We start from the raw sequence: 10,688 nt of genomic DNA, 5'->3' as shown, positions 1-10,688 counted from the left end.
CGCTGGTCTTACCACCAACATTGTGCAACCCCTCCCCCATTCGATTCCTCACTTTGTTTTGCTGCTTAACTGCATGTTTATTTAATTTGTACAAATGATTTATATTTTATTTTCAGTTTATAGAAAGGAGAAGGTCCTCTGTGATTTTTTTTTTAAGTGTGATTAAAAAAAAACAACAACAAATATTTGTCTCAGAAAAGCATTTTTGTTCTAATAACTTTATCAAGGTCCCAAAACTGACTTCACTCATCAGCATGTAAATGAGGCATGTCTGGTTAATCTGCTGGCTTGCACTAATAGTGCTCACACAATCCAATAAGATATGAAAGTAGAACCCAGCAGGTCAGCACAGACCCCACAGAATCACTCTGGCAGAGGCTTAAAAGCACACAGCCTGCATTCATGTTTAGCTAAGTGAATATATCTTGAATGTGTCAGTGACCTAAAATCCTTTGGGACTGTGCAGACGCTCATAATGGAAGCAGCACTTAGCAGCAGGGCGTTCAAGTGATTTACAGTAAGAGAACACAAACATCAGGAAAATAACCCCTCTGAGCTTTGAATAAAACATTGTAGCTGATGTCTTCTTTTAGCAAATAATACGCAGCTGATGCAACGTTTAATGTAAGGCCTGAAATGGAATAAAATAAAAACAAAAGCTTGGCTAAATACAGTGTGTATATATATATATATATATATATATATATATATATATATATATATATATATATATATATATATATATATATAATTTTCAGCTCAAGGATCTGTTGTCTTTTTTGTTTCAAAACAACAAAAAAAATCCCACCACTCATAATCTCCCAACACCAGAGGGCACAGGCGCAGTGATAGACTAGCTGGTCAGTATAGCCCTTAAAGAACCTGATATTTTGATCCAAAAAACAAAATAAATAAGTAGTAGGTATTATTATAGAGGTCTTGGAATGGACTGGCATTACTATTGTGCTTTTTTAGTCTCACAGACCCCTTAAAGTGCTTCAGGCTATAAGTCATATTGAACCATACATTCATAAAGTACTTTATTCTGTACACTTTAACTGTCGTCCATGGCCAACTTAGAACCACCAGTTAACATTACATGCACATCGCTGGACTGGAGAGACAACAAATAAACTCCACACATAAAGGCCAGAGCTGGGGTTCAAACCAGGAACCTTCTTGATGACCGTGCTAACCACTGCACCACCCTGTTACCTGATGTTTTCCTAAATTTGCTACTAACTTTCCTCCAGAAGCTGCGAGGTGAGAACATGGCTGCTGGTGTTGTGTTTGCACCCAAGTGAGAAAAAAAAATCCACAAACAAATACAACCAAAGCCACATGAACCACAAATTATACAATAATTATTAAAAGAAAAAATTACCTCTTTGTGGTTGATATTTGCCACCACTAACCAATCAAGTATCACATCCATGTCTTTCCAGTGCTTCACACAGTGTCACAGTGAAGTTGACCTTCCACCTCTTAAGAGGTACGAATGCTTTTTCATTTTATCCTATTAGGTAGTTGTGTGAAATGATGTCATGATTATAGTGTATAAAACTATTAGATTTCAGACTGTAGTCAACTGAGTTCTGTTTTTTCACCCCTCCCAATTCAAGTGCATCATCTTACAGAAGCTACGGTGGCCATTGTAGGACAAACAACTTTTGCTGCCATTGATCTGTAGTGAGTGTAGGTGTGCTGTTTACCTCAGCTGGTGTCCATTATTATTTACTCTGGAGGAGGCTGTAAAACTTGGCGGAAGGAGTCCGATATGAGTCGATGAGTCAGTGAAGCTCACTTCTGTCACTTCTGTCACTTTTATGTCTGTAAGTGCTGCTGTTAGCCAGCATTAGTGAAACTTTCTTTGAAGTGGATGTAACATTGTTTGACTGAGACACTTAATGAATAAACTCTTGTATGATTTGAGATTGTTTTGAAACCTATGTCAGCATGTCATCTTGGCTCCTACAAAATGTTTTTAATAGATTAATTCTAAGTTTATAAAAATGCATCGGTTCGTTAGAAGACATAATTACACACTGATCAGTGTATATTTATAAATACAATGGTATTTTTTCTATTAAGTACACTAAAAACTACTCACTGTTACTTTAACTTTTGATTTATGACCAAAACTGTGTTTTGTGAGTTTACAGTGACTTTGACCTCCAAGTTCCTCTTTGATGTTTGTGCCAAATTTGAAGAAATATTATTATTAATATTATATACTGTTGGAAGCCTCTTGAATGGAGCCACATTTGTGAGGAAAATGCTTTTGTGCATTGAGCAGCAGAGTTGAGCATTAAAAAAAACTTACCAAATCTTCTGTCAGTGCCAACCAGCTTGTTCTGCTATTGACTTATTGCTGAGAAGCATCGTTACAACAAAAAACATCTGACCAAACACAAATTTCAGTACTTTTTGTGCTAAGTTTATGTTTTGAAAAACAAACAAAAAAGAAAACTACAAATCATATACAGCATGTGGAATTTATTTTAGTCAGTTTGGAAAATTTTATGGCATTTATTTAAGTTTGGCTTTAGTAGTTTTATATATATATATATATATATATATATATATATATATATATATATATATATATATATATATATACATATATATATATATATATATACACACACACACACACACACACACACACACACAGAAAAGACACAGCTCCAATATTTACAGGTAATCAGACGTCTTTGTAAGTTACATCGTTCCACCGATTGTGTTGCGAGAATTCGGTGACAAATTCATCGCGTGCCAGAGGAAAGCTTTTTTGTAATCACAAGTCTTTTCCCAGACTGTGTATCTCATCCAGGACAAAGTCCAGGTCCTGCCTGCTGACCTGAGGACTGATGACCACCATCCTGAAGAAGTTGGCCTTGTCTCCAAGGGGCTGGTAGCCCACCATCATGCTGCCTGTCTTCATCATCCGCTGCTTCACAACTGGGGCCACCTGGAGGAGGAGGGAAGAAACTGCAATGACTTTTCACTACCTCATACAGAATTCATGTCTGCCATGACATATTAGTGCAGTTATCCAATTCAATCAGGCCTCTGTTTCTGATTGGTGGATTAATATTAAAAGGTTATTGGCAGCTTGGACTTGTTTCACAGACAGACAAATGGTGGAATCTGATGTAAGAATTCATTTCTTATGGAAAATAGAGATTATAGAGACTATAAAAGTAAACCTCAAAGTCAATTACACAAGATTAAAAGCTCATACATTATGTCCCAAAAGGCTGCAGCTTTGTCAGAGGTTCACTGATTTACCGTTCATGTTAGCATGAGAATACATTAAAATAACCCTCTGCAGTAATGAACTCCTTACAGTGTGGAGCTTTTTCCAGAGCTCGGGGCCGTCTGGAAGGTTCCTCAGGCTTGGCGGAAGGTACCAGAAGCAAACGTTGGCATATTCAGGCTGGAGAGGGAAAACAAAAAAAAAGTTCCAAGGATACCTCTTTAAACATGAAAGTGAGAGTCGAATGCCACATTATTAGCTTTAGGGGTTTAGTTTCAAATCATGTATGAACTTGCACGAACATACTTCCACCACCAGACGGAATCCGTCTCTTTTCTTGATTTCTTCTGCAAGATACCTGCAAAAACAGATCAGTTTTCAGTGTTCATGTTTTTAGTTAAAAAAAGGAACCATTCCAATTCCCCATTTCCAAAAATGTGTACAATGTAAGTGAAAACACAGTGTGGTGACTTGTAAATCATATAAAGACTGTATTTGGTTGAAAATAGTACATAGAAAACAAATCAAATACACAGGACGACAGAAACATCTTTGTCTTTAAAGGAATGAATCACAAATACTTTAAATTGCAGTGAAAGAAGGCTCTACTGTCTACCCCGACTCTGACAGTATGCACCTTAGGAAAAAATTTACTCGTTATCAATAGTCATGGTGGTCATATTTACATTTACTATCTAACTTTGCTGTGAAGGACAACAGATCATTTGTATTTGCCCAGACTGACCTGGCCATGGCGAGGGCTCTCTCCACCCTCTGGTCCAGCTCTCTTGTTCCCAAAGCCTTCCACATGAGCCAGAACTTGAAGGCGTCCGGCTTCCTGCTGCACTGCACCGACTTGTCCCCGGTGTCGTAGCTGATGTCGTAGAACTTGTCCTGCTGGAAGAGGTAGGAGGCCCGAGCAGAGTGGCACCGCTGGAGGAGACTCTGAGGCAGCACAATGAAAAGTACAGTGAAATGACACTGCAGGTACAGTGTAGAGGACATGAAGGGCATCTGTTCTGACCGCCTGGCTGAAGATCTACTTTACATTCTGTTGATTTGGCACATCTTAGCATTACTGCTCTCCCTGTTGCTGGCTTTGCTGGTGGATTTTGTTTTTTTTTTTCCCCATTCAGCAGACGTGACTTATCAGTCTTACCGTTTTGTCTCTGACCAGGAAAGCAGAGCACTGCAGAGAGGCCATCAGCATCTTGTGAGGGTTCCAGGAAACAGAGTCAACTCTTCATCGGACAAATGAAGGATGACAGAATGAGGTTACTGACACTGCGATATGAGCACTCAGTGATGTTCCACTTTACTAGAAGTTCACATTTTTATTCACTGTATAACTCTGAAGCTAAAATTTACCAGCAATAGAAAAAGTAAAGGAGAAAAATTGGTCTTGAAAATTACTGGTTGGCTTCATTTACATTTGTTACTCTCACTGAAACAAATGTAGGGACTCCAGAGTGAGAGGGTCGCACACACACACAGTTGCAGTTATGTGTCGTGCTGTAAAAATTCAGCTACCTCGGTGTATATTTTGGAGACTTGTACACAGCGTTTACCTGTGGATGCCCTTTAACAAGTGCTTGTGCTTCTTAGACATGAGAGCTGCTCCTCCCCAACATGCCTAAGGGGGACAGAAGAGGAAAATCCTGATGGGAGATGCTGACTGACAGAAAGGATTAAATGGATGGCTGAATTTGCAGTGAGCTCACGTCCACGTGCAGCCACAAGTTGTGCTTCTCACAGATGTCAGAGATTTCATCGATGGGATCAAACGCTCCGAGCACTGTGGTTCCTGCAGTAGCGTTTACCATGAAGGGAACCGCACCCTGAAGGCACAAAATGAGATCTTATTCTTTAGTTTTGGATCATCTTCCATTTCAAAAACCAAAGCTTGAAAAAAAAAAAAATCAGATGGCTTCCTAACCTCACTTTTTGCCAGCATTATTTTGTCCTCGAGAGCAGAGGGAATCATCCTTCCTCTGAAAAACAGGCAAAGATCAGATGGAAGACTTGATTCATTTCTGACAAACAAACTGAACTCAGGAACCCCCTACTCTGACTGGTTCAATAAATGACTTTATAATGTACATTTTCATATCTGCAGGTGTACGACTGAAGGAAAAAGCTGTGCTCACAGGCTTTGAGCAGCATATCATGTAGGTTTAAGCAGGACCGTGTGTGACAGAGACAGCCTACCTCTCATCAGTTGGGACAGTATAAACATTTTTAGTGCCGATCCCCATTAAAGCTGCTCCTTTGGAAATGGAGTAATGAGACTGAAAGAGAGCAAGTGAGAGTTTGTTAATAAAAATGGATGCCTGCGTCGGTGCTCTGATGCTCTCTCTGGCTTCCACAACAACATCACACACAATCACTCATGGGTTTCAATTTAATTTCTCCTTATGAATCACTGTTTATGCTCAATCAAGCAAGTAAATCATTTACTCCAGTAATTATTTGTGTGAAACAGGCCAGAGTATCACTCCATTAGCATTAAAAATGTGTATTAAAGCGGATATTGCTTTCACTTGTCTGGAGTGAATCCCTTCCTGGCATTGACTGTGTTTCTGTTGCAATTTGTGCCACATTTAGATTGAAAAATAGTTAATAGAAAAAAAATCTCTCCAGCCTCGCCCTGACTCCTGTACAAACTTACCTCTTGGGATGTTAATATGACCAGTCGCTGAGCAGAAAACATGCCAGCCTCTTTAAAATTTGGGCAGTAACGGTACCTGGCCAAGTTCACGGCATACATGTTGGACAATGAGCCACCTGAATGGAAAAATGATGTAATAAAGTTATAAGATCTCCTTTGATGTCAGACCCTGTTTATCACGATCCAGCTGGGCGCAGAAGTGCAAGGTGCTGATGGTGAGCGCACCTGGGTTGAAGATTCCATCGCCACCTTCTTCCCAGCCAATCACCTTGATCATCTTCCTCAGCACAGCATCCTCCATCAAGGTAAACACTGGAGCCACTTCATACGTGTACCTGACGGAAGCCATACATGCATTATTTATTTATTTATTTTTTGGCATTTTTGGCCACAGCGGCTTTTTGTGACAGTGGAGAGAGACAGGAAATGGGGGAAAGATACAGGGGAAGACATGCGGGCAAATCGGCGACGGGCCGGGATGCGAACCCGCACCGCAACATGTGTATGTGGTCGCCGGCTTCACCACTAAGCCACCCAGGCTCCCATACGTGCATGATTTAAAAGTGCAGTATAACTCCACAGACAGCAGCAGACAGCACAAATATTCCCATGTGTGACTTACAGGGTTATAATAAGTTGTATGACTCACAGATTGGTTTTGATTGCTTCAGCAATGAAGCTCGCCACCATAGAGTAGGGCTCCATCCCTGCATACAGCTGGTTGAAGAAACGGGGATGACCTACAGAGATGGGACAGAAAAACGGTGTACACTTAGGATCATATGCTGGCTGCCTGCTAGAGTGGCTTCAAATGAGCTCTTTCCTCATAAATTGATAACTTCAGTGCTGGATTATTTACCTCATATCAGTGCAACACTAATTTTTGTCACAGTCACTCAGTCTGCAAGCACATAGACGCTGCCATGAGACTTACTTAGAGGTCGTTGGATCTGTAACTTTGGGAAGACCATCAAATTTGTCAACTCTTTTTCCTCTAAAACCTTTAAATGCAAAGAATGCATAACAACCATGAAAATGATTTAACAGATCATGGCACACAAACAACTTACATCTTTGCACCATCTTAAATTATCTAATTTACAGCTTTGAAGAAAACAATGTCACTTCTGAATAATGTTTTCTAATCTATTGGCTTGCCAGTGTGTTCACAAACACGCTGAATTAATCATTCATTTTATTTATTTATTTTTTTTTGAGGTCCTGTAAACTAGAGCACTGAACAATCTGCTGGATCTTGTGCATTTATGTCTATTATTGCACAATCAGGCATATTACTTGTGGAAACAGAAGAAGCAACAAATGTAATGTAATCTGTCAGCATTAGAAACCTGTGTAACAAATTGTAAAAGAAAGAAAATGTTCAGCAATTTAAAATAAGTTAATGTCCATATGGAGTCTTCAGTTGCCCTGTTTATGGTATGTTTTTTTATATTTCGTGCTATCTTCAAAAAGTCTAATAGTGCATCCCCCGGTATCCAGTTGACATACACAGATGAAGCTGTAGGCAGTCAGGTATGCCATTCTTTTTGACCTTTTTAAAATTAGTGGATAAAATGTGTCAGCTTTTGCTCATCTTTGGCCGTCCTCTGTCACGTTCACAAAAACCTGCACTTCAGGAGCTACTTTGACTTGGATACATCATGTTAGCTGCTTTCCCCTCCAAAACAGTTGCAGAATGGACAAGATTAAAACTGAAATAACTCTACATACATTACATACCATGATACACTATAGATGGTTCATGCAAGTTATGAAAAACTTACTGGTCTTGACGCTATATCTGATGGCGTCTCTGCAGCGCTGCAGGATCTCAGACTCAGCTTCTCCTTCATCTCTCAGCTCGAGGTCCAGCAGCTTCTTCAGTTGCTCAGGAGCGTGCCACTCACAAACCTGGAAAGCAGCTAAAACATGTTACTGTCAAAGTCAACCAGTAACAATACCCCTACCCCCAAAGGAGGCAAAACTAAAAAAAAAAAAAAAAAAAAAAAGGCATGCTTGCAGTTACTGGTTTTTAAATAAAGCTGATCTTTAATCATTAATCCTGTCTTGCATTAAGCTTATGGTGAGTGACTATCCGTCCTTGATGAAAAGCAAGAGAGCTTGAAACTCATGCTAAAGAGCTTATTTTTATTATTTTCAAGAATGAGATGTGCATCAGTCTGCATGCTCCTATCTGTGCTACTGCATTAATAGTCAATGACCCAGCTACTCACTTTGCTCATTGTGTCTCAGCTTTGCTGCTCTAACATGAATGTAAATATTCTGCAACTCAAGCACATGAATAATATTATTGCCACACTGGATGCTACAATAACAGCAAACCAGTGCAAAATATAATAGATGCATGAAATTAGAGCAAGGACTATAAATGAGTAAAAAGTTAATCAGACATAATTTAATTAAGGGAAAAATGTCACAGAAAATCAAAAATATTTATGGTTTTTAAAATAAGTTTGCTGCACTTAATGAGGACCACTGCTGCATTTCCTTGTTTTCTGTCATTTATATACTGTTATAATTGTGGATGTTCATATTAAATATGACAAGTAATGGCTGTGAGCCAGCTCACAGCTTTTTTTTTGATCTGTCCTTAATATGTGAGCTCTGAAGCCCCACCCACCTGCTGTTAAATAATTTGCTTAGGGAGGGGCAGCCAATCACAGGTAAGTTAGCTTAAAATGTGAGCGTCTTGAAAGGAGCGGGAGCTAAAACAGTGCAAACTGAAGGGCCGGGCCAAAGCACAGTATAAGATAAATAAGGATTTTTTTAAATTGATGATTACCTTCTCTTGGACATCAGTGGCCTTCTTCACCGCCTCGTCCACAATGATGTCCATTGCTTGGCTGATGAAGCTCTCTGCTGTTTGTTTGTTTGCAGTCGGGCTGTTCAGAACAAAGCTGCCAGCTGGAGAACATTTTTCAAGATGCCTCACTTGTGCCATGGGGCCCTGGCCTTCATAGGAATTCAAAAACAAAACAAACAATTTCTCAATCAACATAAAATTATTTTTTATGAAATTAAATTGACATCCGCACTAGTTGTGCAGAATTATCACAAAAAGCTAAATGTATTGTAAATGCACAAATAACACATTTCTGTCAGGACCACAACTCTAAATCAGATTGTTATTTGCATCTGTAATCATTTATATTTGGCAGTATGGCTCTGGGACTTCCCTGCCCTTCCACATGCATGTGGAAGCATGAAAAGAAGGAGTTGTGGGGGGGGGGGGGGGGGGGGGGGGGGGGGGGGGGTTGCAAAGCAGCATGCTGAGGCAGCAGCAACTTAAATAGCACACACCGTGCACACTGATTGCAGCCCTCCCCGACTCTGCGGCCTGCCTGAACTAACACTGTGCTTAGTTAATGCGTCTAAGCATCATCTGCCACTTACCTTTAATTTCATGTTACCTTTTCCCTGTACAAATGCAATATTAAGATCCCACTGGATCTTAATATTGTCGTGTCGTATCTTTCTCCCACTACTCTGGCACGATAGTCCTAGTTGTTAACTGACTTCTGAGCCGACTGACCTCTGGCCCTACTGGTTATGGCAACAGTCCAAATTGTAGGACTAATTGAACTCACTCACCCCTCAAAACAAGCTCCTGCTTATCTTTGGAACTTCATCCCAATAAGTCAATCAAAGGCACGTGCCACTTTCCAGTTTGAGAGGAGCACGAGAAAAACAGAAGATTAAAAAAAAAGTGGCGTTGAGGAAAATTCTCATACGCATCAGTAAGCTTATCAAGATTTATTTGACTGTACTGTTGTCTCAAGACCCAGTTATTTCAGACTAATGCAGATAAGTGCAGAGAGAACATTTAAAGTTTAAATGTTAAAAAGGCGGTTTGTCAGGAGCTGAGTTTAAGAAGTTAAAATCTCATATTGTTAATGTTAAATTGAGCTCAGGTATGATTAGGAGAAATAGGGTGGACAAATAATTCTCATTCCCTCTGAGTGTCGTTGCAGCAAACTTGATGAGCTTATTGAGCTCAAAACATTATTTTTTAGCTGTTATTCTGCTTTAATTGTAATGTGCATGAATGAAATATACATGTTAAAATAAAATGAAATATAATACATATAGATGTCCATTCAGAGGTTACTTCAAACATATCAGAGCATTGCATTTGTTAAGGTGTCCTTAATAAGATGCAGTATGTGGTAGCTTGTGCTAAGTGAAATGCTTATTAATAAAAGTGCTAATTTGATATAATTAGACATCCTTTCTTTTGCAAACTAAAATAAAATGTACCTGTCCGCTGAAAAAGCCTTACCATTAATGTGTCTCTCCACGTTTGATGCCATTTCTCAGCTGTGATGCTGCCTTCAGTTTTTTTTTTTTTGCACATTCTCAGCAACCCGTCTTATTTATACAGGGAAGGACGGACTCTCCTGATGTCATGGAATTTCCCACTTATGCCTTTGCATGCACAGCAATCAGTAACATCTACACCACTAAATAAAGGTGACTGATAATGCCACTAATAGTTATGTTGACTTGTGTTTTTACTGTGCCTTATTACGGTTGCTTGTAGGTTAAAAAAAGAAACTATACAACATAAGTATACTGTACAAACATAAGCAAAGAGAAGTGCAATTGATCATAAGGTTGTGCAACATTCAGGTAGTTGCATGCAGCTGTGCACCACCAAACTGCTGGACTGAACATTGTCCTTTTACCCCTGTTGTGGAAAAGTACTGAAACTGCTCTTACTGTGGAAAGTTACAGAATCTC

At 39.4% G+C, this 10,688-nt stretch overlaps 1 protein-coding gene across 2 annotated transcripts; it reads right to left on the bottom strand.

Moving 5' to 3' along the window:
* Positions 1-2,642: 2,642 nt before the first annotated feature.
* On the bottom strand, positions 2,643-10,315 carry LOC115794194 (acidic amino acid decarboxylase GADL1). 2 transcript variants are annotated; one of them, XM_030749548.1, is made up of 15 exons: positions 10,228-10,315; positions 8,731-8,900; positions 7,712-7,838; positions 6,577-6,667; positions 6,153-6,262; positions 5,928-6,043; positions 5,468-5,547; positions 5,196-5,250; positions 4,981-5,097; positions 4,828-4,892; positions 4,419-4,500; positions 4,005-4,204; positions 3,566-3,617; positions 3,350-3,439; positions 2,643-2,971 (listed from the first exon to the last, which is right to left on the bottom strand). In XM_030749548.1, the coding sequence occupies exons 1-15, from the start codon at positions 10,256-10,258 to the stop codon at positions 2,798-2,800; spliced, it is 1,560 nt and encodes a 519-aa protein (XP_030605408.1). In that variant the 5' UTR covers positions 10,259-10,315; the 3' UTR covers positions 2,643-2,797. The 2 variants fall into 2 exon arrangements, with proteins under 2 accessions (XP_030605408.1, XP_030605409.1); XM_030749549.1 differs by lacking the exon at positions 10,228-10,315 and adding an exon at positions 9,342-9,492.
* Between the last annotated feature and the right edge of the window lie 373 nt (positions 10,316-10,688).

The sequence above is a fragment of the Archocentrus centrarchus genome, chromosome 16 (assembly GCF_007364275.1).
Source record: "Archocentrus centrarchus isolate MPI-CPG fArcCen1 chromosome 16, fArcCen1, whole genome shotgun sequence".
Lineage (NCBI taxonomy): Eukaryota > Metazoa > Chordata > Actinopteri > Cichliformes > Cichlidae > Archocentrus > Archocentrus centrarchus.
The sequence above is the reverse complement of the archived record's forward strand: the minus strand, read 5'-3'. Positions and strand labels throughout refer to the sequence as shown.